The sequence below is a fragment of the Leptodactylus fuscus genome, chromosome 2 (genome assembly GCF_031893055.1).
Source record: "Leptodactylus fuscus isolate aLepFus1 chromosome 2, aLepFus1.hap2, whole genome shotgun sequence".
In the NCBI taxonomy this organism is placed as follows: domain Eukaryota; kingdom Metazoa; phylum Chordata; class Amphibia; order Anura; family Leptodactylidae; genus Leptodactylus; species Leptodactylus fuscus.
The window spans coordinates 135,260,283-135,278,225 of record NC_134266.1 but is presented as its reverse complement, the minus strand read 5'-3'; the positions used below and the strand labels follow the sequence as shown (position 1 = coordinate 135,278,225).

Genomic DNA, 17,943 nt, shown 5'->3' with positions numbered 1-17,943 from the left:
AAGCAAATACCGTAGTCAGGAGCAAGCCAGTGGTCAATGAACGAGATTAGCGTCAGTGTTGGAGGAGGAAACAAATTCCGTAGTCAGGAGCTAGTCAGTGGTCAATGCACAAGATGAGTGTCAGTGTTGGAGGAGAAGGCAAATACCATAGTCAGGAGCAAGCCAGTGGTCAATGCACAAGATAAGCGTCGGTGTTTGCAGCAGAGAGCAGCTAGATTACAGGCTGGGATCACAATAATCTTACAAGGCATGAAGTGCAAGGCTGGGTTTATATAGGAAGTACATTCAGAGAACAGGGTGGAGCGAGGCGGGAACTGAAACTAGAGGTACTGGGAACTAGGCTCAGATCAGCACAGGAGCTGTCCAGGAGGCTGAATAGCTCAGTTGGAAGAGCTGCAGCCTGGAACATTGAAGTCCCTGGGTTCAAGTCCTGACACCCTTTAAGGCTCTGTGCCACAATGTTATTATCACATTGTATATCTTTATTACTGTATATACAGTATGGCTATAATTCTACCACCATATAGTGCCACATATAGTACTCACTGTAATGCTGACTGTGGAGAATAATTATAGAGCCATACTTTTATTGTTAACTTACTAGTGAAGTGTATTGTTGGCCAAAAAATCATGTCTTCTGTTGTATAGTTGACACACTGAACTGGAGAGTAGAAAATGAAGAGGGATAAAGGTGGATATCAGCAACTTATCATCTGTCCTATGGATGTTTTGTGGTAGAATCCCTTTAAGAATAAGAAACTCTTCATTATACAAAGTATAAAAGCTGAGATCCATAGACAGAATAAGTAGTCTAAGTGACCTTTTACATAGGCAGATTCTTTCCTGGAACAAATATCATTTGACAAGATGACAAGTCTATCAGTGCGTCTTCAAAGGGCCTCTTGCACTGCCCAATCCAATTACGACGTTCGTTCCCATATGGTTTGCATACCGCTTGCAGTACTTGCACAGGTTGTCTGTACACAGAGAGATGCGCTGTTGACAAAGTTGCTTTTAAGAACTCCATGTTGTAGACTTGTTTACATAGGTCAGTGACTGGGAAAAAGCAATTCTACAAACACATATATGGGTAATTATCAGCTTGTGCAAAGGCCTCTAACACATCCCCTCTGGTTGGCTTCTATTATCATGGATATTACAATTTAATAGATGTATTATTATAAGCATATAGAGTTATTTACATACTGCAGAAACTAACATAAGACCATGAGTAATGTGTAGGAAAAGGTCAGTACATCACAGAGATTGGGTTATTTTTTGTTGCTACTGTTGGTATATTGTACAATATATAAAACCAATTCAATCGCTCTGATCCATTTTGCTTCATTCGACATTGTGTAATACGCTAGAATTCCTATAAACTATTAAATATAATTGTAACTAACGACACAAATGAAAATGTTGTTCTCATTTTACTTCCATTTTGGCCAAGGTGGCCAACAATCTTCAGATCTCTGAGCCCAAAATTATTTCTCCGTCCAAACAAATATTGAGCAGATGGAACTTAAAAATTTTTTTTCGGAGCGGCGGTTCTGCTGGCCAGCGTCTGCATTAATCTTTGCCTGCAGTCTTCAGCTAAAAGAAATATTGTCCCCTCAATAAATGAATGACTTGGCCTGTCCGATTGACTTTTATGCATGTCGCCAAATTAGCCATGGATACTGTGGTCCCATGGTTTGACAGAATGACACTTTATCTTGTTTATTCGCTTTTTTGGGCTTTTCCTTGTGTTTTTTTATGCCATTTTGTATAATGTTACCTAACATATAGTGCTGTGATTCTCTGGTTTCAGTGACAACTTAGAGTGCCATAGCAAACTGTCCCCAGACATTATGCCATGGTGTAACTATTTATAAAATATGGAAACAAAGCTATAGTCATTTAAGAATGTATCATTTAGAGTTTTGTGTCCCCTGATGTCACCGAATTAAAGGCGCAAGTCAATTATAGCCTGTCATCACATTGTCTGTCCTTGCTTTCTGCACACTTAAGCAGTACGCTCAGGGTCTAAAGTGAATCTCAGCTTTTCCTTCAGTTGTTCTAGTACACTCATAAAGCCTATTATAAAAAAAAATAAGATGATCATAATGCAAAGCTGAAAATGGAAAGCCTTTCAAATTAAAGTCACAGAAATCTGAATGTACAAACATCTAAGTGACTGCAACGCGCCCCATAGTCACCCTTTATGATGCCTGTGGCGAATGTAAGGAATACAGGTATGAACGTGGATGGCACTGTAAATTTCATTTTATCCTTTCTTTTTTTCCAGGGTCTATTAACATAGTTTTTCACTGGTTGTAATAAATTCGTAAAGCTTATTAGAGAAATGAAATCTTCTTAATGCAAAATTGGAAATGATAAGCCATTCTTATTAAAGTCACAAAATGTAGACTATAAAAAATAATATTTAATACAGTATAACCCATATTCATTCCTTACAATTGCCTTAGCACCGAATATTATTTGATTCAGACATACATTAAACTTGTGTATTAATTGTGCACCCTAATAACAGTCTGTGATAATTGGTAAATTAACATTATATCCTGCTTTAGGTATGTATTAAGTACCTGAAATGAATGTATTTTTAAATTAATAAATTAATTACATATTTATAGAATTTCCATTGACATCAGTGTAAACTACATGAAACAATACTGCATTTAGCTTGCTACCTCAACAGGGGCCACCAGAAACCTACATTTGCAAAATATAGATAACAGTACTCTACTTGGGTACCCCTTTTGCTAGGCAGAATGGAGAACCAATAAAAATTTGGATGATCGCCAAGGAGGCTTCCTTTTAAAAAGATGTTGAGTTGTTGAGACAGCCCCTTGAGCTATGCAGCTGTCAAGGGGGAACAGGGGATTTGGAGATCTGCAACATGAAAAGAGAGCTCTGAGTCCTAAAAGAGTAACATTTAAAAATTGATGCCTGTGTATTATTATATATACATTACAGATTGGGATTCATGGAAACATAGATGAAATCATAGGTTTACTTTACCTCTGCTTAGGATGAAAAATCACCACTGCATCTAACTTTTTGGAAGATTTCCTTTTCATGTTTCTATATAAGAAGATGACCAAAACATTAAACCCTTTCTAAGATAGTGAATTTTCATTTTTCCATTTCCCTTTTCCACTCCCTGCTTGAGATGGTTTATTTGGTTTGTACTGAGTCAGGTTCCACCTGAATATTCCAAATGGCTGTTTCTTTTTTTACGTAACCGAACAAACACAGATTTGTCTCGGATGAACTAAAATGGCCATTGTATTATGACCTGGGATCTCTTCAGACCCCAGAGAGTAATAGGTAGAGGCCCAGGAGAGATGGAAAAAAAAAAAAAACCACTCATTTTCATCTTCCATTACTTCTTTTGGCACTCCTCTGTGGTGAAGCCTGTGATTGGGCCTCAGCGGTGACCTGAGCATGCTGAGGGTTATAACATCACTGTGAGAAGGCTTATAAAGGTAACAGAAGGTAAGTATAAATGTTTTTTTTTTTTAATTTTTAGAGACCTCAGGGTATAATAATGTCATATTTATATAGTTAGTACGGTTGAAAAAAGACATGTCCATCATGTTCAACCAGGGGATGGGGAAAGTTATAACAGTCTATACATTTCCATAACCAATAATGCTATTTTGTTCAAAAAAGGTGTCTGTCTAATCCTTTTTTTAAGCTGTTAGCTGTTACTATTGTAACCAGCTGTTGGGGTAGGCTATTCCACAGATTCACAGTCTTTATAGTAAAGAAGCCTTGTTGTCCCTTGAGATTACATATTATCTACTTCAGATTGAGAGAATGCACCCTTGTCTTTTGAGGGGATTTTACACGATACAGCTTTTCTCCATATTTCTTGTATGGACCACTTACTGTATATTTTTACACAGGGTTACTATATCTCATCTTAAACGCCTCTTCTCCAGACTAAACAGATTTAACTTCTTTAGTATCTCCTCATAACTGAGGTCCATCATTGCCCTTTTCAGTTTTGCGGCCCTTCGTTGAACCTTTTTCAACTCTAGGACATCCTTTGTATAAACTGGTGCCCAGAACTGAACTGTACAATCCAGATGGAACTGCACCAATGACGTATAAAGTGGTAATATTACATCCCTGTCCCTTGAGTGAATACTCCTTTTAATACAAGACAGTATCCTGCTGGCCTTAGAAGCAGCTGACTTACATTGCATGCTGTAATTTAGTCTATGAACTACAAGTACACCCAGATACTTCTCCACCAGTGAATATCCCTGTGTTATCACCCCAAAGGACATATGATGCATGTGGATTATTTTTACCCAGATGCATAACTTTACATTTATCCACATTGAACCTCATTTGCCAAATGGATGCTCAAACACTCAGTCTGCCAAGTCTGCTTTAACCTACATACATCCTCTATAGACTGCATAGCTTGGCGTCATTTGCAAAACATACATTTTACATACACATTTTGCTATAGACTTGCTCAATTTAGATTTAAATGTCTCTCACTTAACCTCTGTATCACTATTTGACAACATCTTCTCCAAGTCTATATCCTGATGTGCAACCCTTAACCTGGGAAAATTGGCTGTTTTAAAATGAAGGGGTTTTGTCCTCCCAACGTTTGCTTATTTTTTACAATTTAAGCAGAATCTGATTAGATTATGGTCACTATTACCTAGGTTTTCATTTTTCACTTTGACATAACGTTGCTTGTGTTTGCCTTAGAGACCTAAAAATTGTATAGATAGGTTCCTAGGAGCTATGAGAGTATTCTACACTATGTTTTAAGCCAATTTAAGGTGTGGTTCATATCAAACTTGTTCGACCCCAATTGAATCAGGGACCCAAGCTGCTTGTAGATCTTGTAGATCATCTCTACTCCCTGCCTTCCAAATGTCATACCTTTTTTATGGCTCTCCACAAAAAATAAGCCATATTACAGCTGCGTAAATCAAATAATATCACTGTATTTGTATTGGAAAATCCATAAGATTTAGATATGAAAATAAATAAATTGTGTAATTAAAAACTACAGTGATTGCTAACAAAACACATATAGTAAAGGTAGTAGAGTCCCTACAAACAACAGGGACTCTTAGGGAGCCTTCACACGGAGTTACGGTGTGCTCAATCTGATCGTAAAAACACGTTCAGAATGAGCGCGTAAAAAGCAGCTCCCATTGACTTGAATGGGAGCCGGCATACGTGCGCTCCCCATTGAAATCAATCGGAGGCTTTTTACCCTATTGCTTTCAATGTATTACACGCGTATCACATTGAAAGTAATAGGGAAAGAAGCCTCCCATTGATTTCGATGGGGAGCGCACGTATGCCGGTTCCCATTCAAGTCAATGGGAGCTGTTTTTACGCGCTCATTATGAACGTGTTTTTACAATCAGAATGAGTGCACCGTAACTCCGTGTGAAGGCTCCCTTAGACATAATAAGGGAAGCAGAATAAAATAATCTGGTAATGTGGAATATGTATCAAAAGCTTCCCATTGCATGTTACAGCCATTAAGAAATGGCTGAGAAGGGTAGGAGGGAGGGACAGTGAAGAGAAAGAAGGGAAGAGAGTGGGGAGGGGAGTGGGGGGTGGAGGCGGTGGGGGGAATCAACCTTGGACATTTGATTCTGATGCGGAGACAAAGAAATACGTAATGCAGATTTCATCTAGAGATAATCAGTATTGCTATACAACAAGGAGGGATCTAACAGTATCAAAATCTCAGCCTGGAAACTAGTAGTTTCTGTGCTTTTGCCAGCTCAAGAGTTCTAAGCAGCAAGTTTTCTATCCACTGAGCTATAGTTGAAGGGTTTTGTGATTTACAAAGCGTGGATATCAGGCATTTGTCTGCTGCTATCATATTAGTTATAAGGCAATGCTTACCTGTTTGAAAGCCAGCTGTGGGTTTACCCATAAGGGTCACTAAGTCTAAAGATAGTAAGAAATTGGATTTTCAGTGCTTGTTTATATGGCTTTCTAGTTCTGTCCAAAGAAGTCTGATTAAATACTGTAGCAACCCCACTAGATATGGGAGAAGGAGTCTGTTTATGAGAGGCAATGCCAGCATTACCTAAGGATGAGAGGTCCATGCGTTGGAGATGTTCAGGGGTCTGGGTCTGGTACCATCTCAAGACTAATTTATTATGGTTCTCCTGAACTCAAGAAGCCAAAGAATCATGACAGTATGAAGGTTCTCTCTTCAGGGATTAGCTGTTCCCCATACTCTCATTCAAAGAGGTCAAATATACTGGGACTTGTGAAGGTGGAAGGCCAGTAAGCAGGAAATAGAATGTGGAAATTGTATGATTTTAGTAGATTTAGTCAGGAATAACTTATCTAGCCAGGTATGGACTGGCTTGGCTTGGTTATTTGAGTAGGTATTGAGGGAAAACATACTGAATCTGAAGAATAATATTGGTCCCAATGCACTGGGAAGCTTTACAAAAATTCAGATTGGGAAATGAAAAGGAGGGTGATTTCAGCTTTTATATTTTTTTATATTTTTGAATCTTTAAAAATTTTTACTTTTATTTTATTACTTTTATGTGTATGATCACCCGTGCTATTTATTACAATAGGGATTTTGTTGCGAATACCATAGTATTCGATCGAATACCTACTCGATCGAATACTACTCGCTCATCTCTGTTAAAGATCTTTATATTGTTTCAGTAAATGTGGCTGTGGCTACACTATATGCCTACCCTACTTCTTGTTGGACAAAAACAGCTAAAATAACGACAAATTTTTTATACACATTGCTTTTGATTACGCCAAAGTCTCTAAAATTTAAGTCTTTAAAAATGTCTGATAGCTGATTGCCTAATCAGACTTAAAGAGGTTGTCCGGGCAAAAACTTTATTTTTTAAATAGGCCGGAGGAGGTGAAAAAATGTTAAAAAAATCATCGTACTCACCTATTTGGTACCTTCCCAGCGCCGTCCGGTCCTGCTGCTCCAGTGTCTTCTTGAAGTGAAATTCCTCACCGGCTGTGATGCCACAGATCCCTTCCGCTGAAGCTGCTGATTGGCTTCAGCGGCCACATGACCTCTGTGACCAGTCAGTAGCCTCTGCGGCCTCAGGATAGGACCTGGGACAACACAGTTTGTGAAGTCATTTGTCCTTTGCTGATTGACCTCAGCTTTCACTTCCACCTGGAGAGAGCAACGGATCGGCGTTGGGAGGCAATAAAGCACCAGGTTAAAGGTATGATTTATTTATTTATTTTATTTTTTTTTAAATTTCACCTCACCCTAGCCTATTTAAAAAATAAAATTTTTGCTTAGCCAACCCATTTAAATCTGTGGGAATTTTCCTCCTTCCATGTCACAAAATATTATATGTTACGTGCTAAATTTGGACCCTGTCTGCACTGGTACCTGCATTCTTCTTCAATCCTTATTGTTTAGGACGTATTCCAGCAGCCATTGAGATCCCATGACTAGCAGCTTCTCATTACAGATATCAGGCTTTATCTTTATCTATACTATTAATTGCCCTGGCTAGATAAACTGACGTCATGTGGACCCGTCACTGCCCAGTTCTAGGGGCACATTGAGGCCTTCTACAGTCTCATGTCACCTTTATGTGTCTTTCTCAGGTCGACTGCCATGTTATAAACCCCTTAAGAATCCGTTTCATAGCACAGTGCTGACTCACTTAGGTCGTTACATAATGTTAACTGTTTCTAAGGTCTCAGACCCTATTCCACCTATAGATGTAGGGATTTCTCTAGGACGTACTACACCTCTGAGTATAGCATTAAACTTTAGGTAAGGCCATGACTCCGTAATTCTTGCCACCTATTACGCTGCTTTTGATAGCTAATGGTCGAGCTGGTTTTTATATGTTACTCTGTATTATTATAAATTATATTAGGATTTTAAACCCCATAAATGTTTCTCCCATTCTAAAAATATTACATTCATTGGCTTTATTGATTTTCTTATCTACAAATATCCATATGTAATATATGTCTAGCTTACTTCTGTCTCTGTGAGTGACTTTATATGTGCTTGCTAGACGGCAGTACATACTTATGTATAATATGTTTCAGTTAACTTGCTCATATTGCTGTCATGCTTTAACAAAATACATTAGGGGAGTCTTTCCAGATATGACTTTTTATATTGTATTTTACACTTGTTACCTAACAAGTCTCATATAAAGAATCCTTAAGCCTAGATTGATTAAGAAATGCTATAATATATTACCGCTCTTAATTTTTGGTGTTTGGATTACTTTAAGAAAAAGCTGGGAACAAACATCAAAGGCACACAGTTTATGTCATGCCGGGAAAAAGCAGATGAGGTGGGCCAAGTGTTTTTATATGCAGTCAAGTTCTCTGTCTTATTGACGCACTTGTCAATGCCGTCTGAGCTCTCTTGATGTGATAGTGTCCCTCCAGCGCTGTAGAATCTGATGGCTATAGACCGTACTGGAAGAAGACAGGTTATTGTACACTCTGCATGAATAAAATGGCTCTTTACCATTCCTCTCACACCACATAATCCTCTTTCTCATGAAGCACCACGTTTCCTTGTTTAATTCACTCGTCGAGGCTATAAAGCAGACCGTATTCCAGCAGGGACCATGGCTGTTCGTTTTTGTTTTGTGTTTTATTTATAATGCTGCATGTAATTTTCCTAGAAGTCCCCAAGACGGGAAAAGATGATGCTTAAGTTGAAAGGGATCAGAGAAAAGGCAGATTCACGCCAGAGCTGACAGCTGTTACTCCAGTCTGACAGGGGAGGAGAAGAGAGAACAAGGCAATGAGACGGGAGGAGGAGATGTATGGAAAGGGCATTTGTAATGAAAGATTCGCCCAGGTGATAAATTATCTGTAGTGGTCTTAGAGTATTCATTTTCTCACCTGAGCTTGTGACAGCGACGTGCATGGAATTGATTCTCCATGCTCCACAACACAAATAGCTAAATGTCTGTTCCTTATTCTCACCCTAATCCCCTAGAGGAGACAGTGGTGGAACGTTAGCATAAACAAGTGCCAGAAGAGTTTGGGCTCAGAGCCGGCACTTGCAGGAAGGACTTGTGAACTTGTTGGCACTTTGCTTTGCAAGCAGAAACAACTTCTCTTGGACCAGCTTCAAGCAGTATTTCTGCTTTGGAGGTAGCAAGCAAATTTTCAGTAATCAACAAGAAGTTCTAGAGAATCTCTGCTGTTAAAATTCAGAAATGTACCAGATTTTTCTTAAGAATTCTGATCTTTTCTGCTTGACTTGCAGCTATGAATAATTACAATGTGATCCTTGTGACAGCATCACAATTTATACTCTGCAATGTTGGCATAACAACAGAGGAAACCAACATACTGCATACTCTACATTTGATGGCGAACCATATTTTCAGTGATGTTTATCTGCTCCCTGGCTTGTTCAACAGCAAAAAGAATGATACAGGTTCCTGATTATGAAATGTTACATACACACATAGTGTGCTTGAAAAACAAAACATGTCCTAGTAGCCAAGGGGATGCTATAATGAAGGTTAGAAATCAGAATCTGAATGTATCAATGTTCTAGAAAACAGTAAAAATCCCTGATAAGGTATGGGCCAAATTTGCCTTGAAGGGAAAGAATTCCTTTGTAATATTTGGAGATGATCAGATAGGATCAATATTCAAACATTCAAACCTTTAAGATAGTCAAGCCTATCTTGATTTTTAGATTTCAGCTACTTTCTCTCCCTCTATGTTTTTCTATCAATCCCTTGATGCTTCAGCACCATCTTGAACTACTGGTGGTATACTATGATTAACCTTTTTTCTATATTGCCTAAAATCTGAGACCCCATAAGTATATATTTGGGGGGAAACAGGCTGCACTGTTATTTTCCCCATTATAGTTGTGTAACAGAAGTTGTATAATCATCATCAGTAATTGTGATAGGAGTATTTGCCTTCCTTGTGGACAACTGGTATGGTACAGTCCATGCAACTTCATCCTACAGCACTCATTGAAGCCTGTTATGGAGGACTCCGCACATAGTACATTATAGATTCAAGTAAAAAAACATTTCACTGGAGACTAATTCACACTGTTCCTGGGCAAAGACCCCAGTCTGATTTATAGAAATAGAAGCAGCAAGTAAAAGAACAGATGAAAGACTGGCATATGGAATACTATAATTGAGCATACAAGAAAGTTAGTATTGTGTGTAGCATACATTTAACCATTCCAAGACCAGACTATTTTCCCTGGCTCTGGCTTGGAGATTTTCGGGATTTTTTGTACATGTATTTTTGAGGGCTGTAACATTATTTCCTTTGGGTTAATCTTTGCACCTTTTTTGTTGACCATATATAGGACTTTATTTATATGTTTTTTGTTTTTCCATTTTAAAAAAAATTATTTTCTCATCTGAGAAAATCTAAACAAAATGAAATGAAAATGTCTGCTTCTAAAAAATATATATATATAAACAGTTTTCCCTCTCCTTTACAATCATTTTTATATAGGTGACAATTATTGTGTCATGTGGGCCAAGCTAGAATATGTGACATGGGTGTGATGGTAGCTTTTTTCCCATTTTTTATTTTTATTCTTTTTACACATTGTGTCATATTGTGCACATTTTTGTTGATACATTAGCCCCAGTTACAGGAGGAATGCAATGTCCTGTCAATTACTTCAGAGCTGAACTACAAAACCACAAAACCACAAAAAAATGACCTTGGGGCCAGAAGTGGAGCCACATCTTGGAGGCTCCCATAGCTTTGTACACAGCGTACATTAACTGTTACATACACAATGATCAGGAAAATGGGGAAGGTTGTAAACCTCCCCTGCCTTTCATATCGGAGTTCTGTTTATAGTAACAGCCCCCAGCTTCTGGCAGCTGATTAAAGGGATTCTGCCATTAAACACTTTTTTTTTTTTTGTTAACATGTCGAAATAGCCTTAAGAAAGGCTATTCTTCTCCTACCTTTAGATGTGTTCTTCGCCCCGCCGTTCGGTTAAAATTCCGTCTTTCGTCGGTATGCAAATGAGTTCTGTTGCAGCACTGGGGGCGTCCCCAATGCTGAGAGAGAACTCTTCAGTGCCGCCTCCATCTTCTTCTGGAACTTCCCCTTCATGCGTCTTCTTCCGGCGCAGACGATGAAACTTGTAGGCCTCAGGCAGAGCCAACTGCGCATACCCGCGACCACAAGAAAAATGGCTACTTACACAGAATGTAAGAAGATGGAGGCGGCACTGGAGAGTTCTCTCGCAGCATTGGGGATGCCCCCAGTGCTGTTTGAGCGCTAGGGTTCACCCCCAGTACTGTGTGAGAACTCATTTACATACCGATGGAAAATGGAATTTTAACCGAACGGCAGGGCGAAGAACACATCTAAAGGTAGGAGAAGAATAACCTTTCTTAAGGCTATTCTGACGTGTCAACGAAAAAAAAAAAAAAAATTAATGGTGGAATCCATTTAACGCTGCAAGGACTATATATAAATATGCCACTTATCAGTTTACTGTCCCTTCTTACACTTTTTCCATGTGTAAAACCTTGCTTCTTGCTAGCAACCTTTTTGTTTGCATGTAAAATAGTAACATCACATAAGAAGACGTTATAAGCATAGTAGCATGAACTGTTGCACTCTTGGGTCAGATTGCTTTTCAAGATAGTAATTAATAAGAATTATTATGATTATTCTTAAGATGATGACCGTCCAAATGACTGCTCTGAGAGTCGTCTTATGGAAGGTGTTTTTTATTTTGCTAATTAATATCTCTGTGCAGTAAGGGTTTTAATTATAAGTACAGCCCTGATATACTACATATACATTAATATTCACCAAGCATTTAGGAGGAAGAAATGTGGATTTTAAATTTGCCTTTACAATTTAGGTAATAATTCAGAGGTCATGTTGTCCCATCAAAAGCAAAAATCTACAGCCTTAGAAATCTCTAGCAGTATCAATAGCAAATTATAAAAGTGCAGTAGGAGAACACTTAAATAGCGGCCATGAAACAATAAGTAATATATAAATTGGGGGTTATCCAGCTTTACAAGGACTTAAATTCTAACAACTTCTAGCATACCAATAGAGATGTGACCTTAGTAGTACTATCACAGTAATTTATGTTATACTTTATTTTCCATACACTTGTAAACCTCTTTGGGATATCTTTTAAATCATAGAACAAAAACATCCTGAACATACAAATATTTTCTACAAGATTCATTGGTCTGTACGCAAGACCATGGTATTTGCTGAACAATGCCTAGATGATATACTGTAACAGTATAGATGCAGCGAAAATGTGTTGCTTTTTTGTCTTGAATTAATATGAATGGCTGTATTGTTTTATAAACACACACACACACATATATATATATATATATATATATATATATATATATATATATATATATATTAAAGATAGTGTCCCAAATGTCCAGAATTCCAACAAGAAATGGTTGATATTCACTTATGAATATGGTTATAGTTATATACAGCATGTTTAGAATCAGAAGCTTGGTAGACCAGGTAGAGCATCACTTGCACTATCCTGAAAATGATGAGACTGGGTATGATACTGCTTTTTCTTCAACAGTATCCAAAAGTGTTCCATTGGGTTAAGGCAGGGGTCCTCAAACTGCGGTCCGCGGGCCACATGCGGCCCTCCAAGCACTTCTGTCTGGCCCCGCCGACAACGCCGGCACGCGTGCATTTATAATGAAGCTCCTGGGGAGCTCGGGCCAGGGCATGGAGCGCACTTCACTTTACCTATTGGAGGGCACCGCTCCCGATGTCTGTGCGACCTGCTCTGCCTCCGACCCACTGTTTAAAAAGTTTGAGGACCCCTGGGTTAAGGTCTGGGGACTAATCCAACACCTTTACTCCATTGCCATTGAACCATTTATTTGCTAATTTCGACATATACTTCGGGTCATTGTCCTCTACACCCCATGATTTGGGATTAGAGGCAATAGCAATTTTTTTTTTGTTCTGAAGAAACACATTTATCTGCACACAATACCTTTCTAATGACATTGATGAGAATAAATTAAACTAAATTATTTTGTGTTTGAAGATCGGGTCTTACACCAGCAGAAGGTTACAGTGATGAGGAGTTCAGAAGCCCCAATTTTTACTAACCTGTAACTCAGTTGGTGGAAGAGCCAAGTGGTGATTGGGGAAGCTTCATCCCATTGGGCATCGTCAATTACACTATTGTTAAAGTATATCAATGATGTTCTGATTTTGTGGACCTCTTCTGTATCCCATTTTGAGGCATTTGTAGCTCCCTTGAATATCAACTAGTGAGATTAATGACCACACATTAACCTTCTTAGATCTTAATATGGAAATTACAGGGGAGGGAGTAATCTGCACCAGAGTTCACATAAGGAAACGTCTACAAACAGTCTCCTTTCACCTGTACCTCTTAAAGTGTGGGATTCCACACCGACAATTCCTCAGGCTTCTTCATAACTGCTCTTCCACCAACTACTTTGATAAACAGGCCTTGAATTTAACTGACAGGTTTAAGGCCCAGGGATTCCCCATATAAGTGGTCCAGCAGGCAAGAGAGGCAGCAAAAAGGACTTATCGTAATGATCCTTTGATTCCTGAGCCCAAAAAGATGGATAAAGGGATCACTAGATTTATAGGCACTTTTGACAACAAACATATGGAAGTAATGGGCAATCTTACAAAATATTGGCGCATCCTGACTATGCATGGGAATATTGTTGAGTACATTCCAGAACGCTACTCTGTGACTTTTAGGAAGGGGAAAAATATTGGTTATTGCATAGTAAGAAGTTACTCTGAGCCACCCAGTTAGGAAAGACACCTGGCATGACCGCAAGGTCCCAGAGACCTACTGATGTGGGACATGTTTTTCATGTCCCTTCTTTAAGGTTGGCAAGACATTGCAAAATGTGAATACACAGCAAGAATTTAAAATCTGTGACTTCATAAATTTTAAAACATGAAGGGTCATCTATTTGGCGATGTGGCGATGCACCCTGAATTATGTGGGCAAGACTATCAGACAATTCCACCAATGCATACGTGCACATGTTATATCAGCTATTTTTAATAAACGTCTCATTTTATCTTATATTTATTATTATTTACCTATATTTATTTTTTCATAGTGAAGTCTAGTTTAGTTGCTATCGGTCCTCCATCTAGATACTGCGAATAGTGTTCTGGGAGCTGGACCACCACAGTTGACATATTCTAATGATGTGCCGTAGCTGTCTGTGATCAGACTACCTATTTTAGAGATGAGAAAATAAATAGATAGATAAATAGATTATAAGAAAGAATAGAACAGTGAGTTGAGGGAAGTAGGCCTAGGTTGTTAGTGTTGGATCCCAAGGCTCCAGGCTTGTCAAATAGTAGACAATCTCTTGATGGTCATGATCTGATTATATTATAGTGAAGAAGTCTGTTAAACTCATTTTGTACATCCATGCACTTGCTTCTTCTTGAATACATAATGTTTTTTGCAGTTAAATGTACTTGTCTTTTGAGTCTCTAAGGAGCAGTGGATGTCATGAATGAGGGTCTCCATTTCACTATAATTTTACAATTGTAATAATTGAAGTGTTGCATTAAAAGTATATTTTGAGATGGAAAATTAGTTCATCCCATGTGACTACAGTTATAAAAAGTAACATGAGTACATGCACAGAAGAGAAAACTGGCAGCATACCTCTGATTGAATAGAAGATGCAGACATCCTAATATTGCAAACGTGTGAACTCAGCCGGCATTCCCGGGAGTCTTCCGATTGACAATGCCAGAACAATGTAGATTTAAAAATATATTTTTTTAGCATAAAACATGTAGGCATATAGAGAGATTTTTCTATATTTCATACCGATATAGAGAAAGAAAATGCTTGGTATGAGAAAAAACATACCAAATGAAAAAGATTCTTAAAATTCTTAGTGTATACTGTAATTAATATAGAAAAATGTTTAATATTTACATGTGGTCCCAGGTTTACATATGTGTATTTTTGTTTTGAAAGCTCAAAAGGTTCCTCTATTGCATATTGTGTTACTATACACAGGATAAATAGAACTATACACCATGTTGTCAGAAGTCTCAAAAGTTTCATTTTGATACAATGGGTAAAAATGTAGAGATGAGCGAGTACTATTTGAAACTCCCGTTAGGAATGAATGGACGCAGTCGGCACGCATGGGTTTAAGTGACCGGTCGCCGGCAAAGTCCGGCTTCCATTCATTCCTATGGGTGCGTGCTATTCGAAATGGCCGTTTCGAATAGTACTCGCTCATCTCTAGTAAAAAGAGCTTATTTGTGAGTGCAAATATGATTTGCATTGGTTTAGCTGGAATTAGTATTAGTGAGTTGTAGATTTCTTGTCTCCATGTACATTGTTTTATATAGTTGTCTAGAAACCGATCATACATACCATTCTGCAATGTTGTTCTTGTTGTGGTTCACAGTTTGCCCTTGACATTAAATCCGAAGGCTTGTTTTCACACTTATTTTCATTGAGATGAACATTTATGATGTTAGTGGGTTGATACCTGTAGGAAGAAAAACAAAATTTGATCAAGGCGAGTTACTTCATGTTATCTAAGGTGTCCAAGGTGGAATGCATTAAGCAGAAATGTGTGGCCTACAGTGAATAAATATTTCCCTATCTGAATGTTCCCTGCCATGCTTTTTGATTTCAGAAATTCCAAATAAATTTTAATATAGCAATTTAAAGCTTACCTCCAGTTATAAACAGCTTTTCATAAATGAATTGTACAGGTGAAAAAATGAAAAAAATAAGAAACTTTGCAGTATTAAATCTTATTAAATAAATCTGTTTCCTTCTCCACTTTTAAGACAGTTACTTTCCATATTGGTCTATGAAGAAAGGAGGGAGCATACAAAATACACTGAAATAATTGCTGCTGTTACACTCTTGCTAAGTTGTACATAAGAAGCTGATAATAAACAGAATGAGACAATAAAGCAATGAACCATCTGATAGGATTAATCTGCCCAGCCCTTCCCTGCTCCAGAGAGGTCCATGTGTGAGGCTGAATACAGAGACAGATATAATGTAAACAAGTAGTCAGATTGAAGATAAGGAGCAGGAGAACAGATTAGTAAGTGAAGGAAACTAATATCCTTAATAAGATATATTGGAAAGTTTCTTATATGTATATGCACTAGTCATTGCATAGTAAATACCCACTGCATGTACCAAGGAGAAAATGTAACTGCCACCTGTAATATGATGTCAGTATTTGATACTCCCATTTGGGAATTTTAGCCGAATTTTAGGCATCTCAATAGGTTTTGTGCCTTAACTGATCATTTTGAGTCCAGAAAGAATGAGAAAAAAATGTTGAAATGTATCACTCTAAAAAGGGTTACAAAGTAATTGGAAGGACCTAGAAAAACATGAAGGATACTATCTGCAAATGAAGTAGACTTGGAATAGTGGGGAATATTCCCAGGAGTGGGCAGCAAAGTAACTGCAGTGACAACTCATTAAGCAATTCACAAAACATCCAAGAAAGTGCATGACTCTTCAACTTCTACATTCGTGTCAGAGACCATTATAAGAAAGGGATGGCAAAAGATTGTTCTGTTCTGGTACAAAGTGGCATTCTGCAGTAGAACAGTAGCATCTTGTGATGCTGGTAGTGTAATTTTGTGTGGATGCTTTGCTGTATCAGGGCCTGGTTTATACAGCAAGGCAATGACAAGTCTAAAAGTTCTGAGAGATTGGACATTCAGGAAATGTGTCTCTATGAAATGGAATATTTTTAAAAATCAAACTGGTACATTAAACATACTTGATTAATATTTTTTTAATTTTCTTTTCCATCCATCTATATAAAAATATATTAAATTCTTGACAATAGCGATTATGGTCCCAGCTTACCTCTTCCTCCTGATGCTATTAATATGTTATGCATATATTATACAGTAGATGTTTATCTCAGTTGTATGATGAGTTTGTGTTAAGGTCCATGAGCTTCAAAATATACTGTATTTCTAATTATTGATAAAAAGTCAAATCCAGTATTAAGAATTATGTAACTGAACCTTTTTGTTCTCTTCATCTGAATAATCAGAACGCATACAGAGTGCCTGTTTCTAAACTCTTCTGTTTTTGTTTTTTTATAGGACCCATGTCATAGGATGAACACTGCTTGTCCCCTCTTACTATCTGTGATATTGTCTCTTGTCTTGTGCTCTTGGGGTTCTCACCCCACACCGAGCACATGCTCGGCTTTGGCCTCTGGAGTTCTCTACGGAGCCTTCTCTCTTAAGGACCTATTTCCTGTTTTCTCTCCTGGCTGCTCCTGGACCCTGGAGAACCCAGACCCAACAAAATACACATTGTACCTGAAGTTTACACACGAGGAGCAAGTGTGCTCTCATTTATCCCCCATGGTGCAACCTTTGGATCATTATCTTCCCAACCATACTTGCAACCGCCCTGAGGAAGGAGCAGAAGAAGCTCGTGAACTTTGTATCCCTGGATCACCTTTTACTTTCTCTCACTTTGACAAAAACTTTCTTCGAATCTGCTTATCTGAGCAACCTCTCTCCATTCAGCTACTCCCTGATTCTATCCTGAGTTTTCGCTTTGTGGAAGTTCTTTTGGTCAACCATGATAATTCTAGCCTGTTTGCCTGTGGTGTGCTGTGCCGATGGTTCGAGGAGTGCTTGCGAGCTCGAGATTGGGGTGTGCGTTGTGGATTAACACAAACTGGCTGCACCTGCCCTGAAACTGCAGCTCGTGGACGGAACGACACTGTCTCTAATTCCATTGTTCCTGCAGGACATAATAGTGACTGCTGTGTTACACAACTACTCCCTGGAAGTAACAACGAGGCCTATCCCCGCCCTATACCTTATGGTATGTCTGTTTCAGTTTATCTGTGTTGCATGAAACAATGCAGTTTGCAT

At 38.3% G+C, this 17,943-nt stretch overlaps 1 protein-coding gene across 3 annotated transcripts in view; it reads left to right on the top strand.

The window, feature by feature from the left end:
• Positions 1 to 17,943, top strand: part of ADGRB2 (adhesion G protein-coupled receptor B2) — a 390,112-nt gene that overhangs the window by 189,145 nt on the left and 183,024 nt on the right. For all 3 annotated transcript variants that reach the window (XM_075264673.1, XM_075264671.1, XM_075264672.1), the window contains exon 2: positions 17,155 to 17,893. In XM_075264673.1, coding sequence (XP_075120774.1) covers positions 17,170 to 17,893 — 724 coding nt within the window. In that variant the 5' untranslated portion in view covers positions 17,155 to 17,169. The remainder of the gene's footprint in view (positions 1 to 17,154; positions 17,894 to 17,943) is intronic.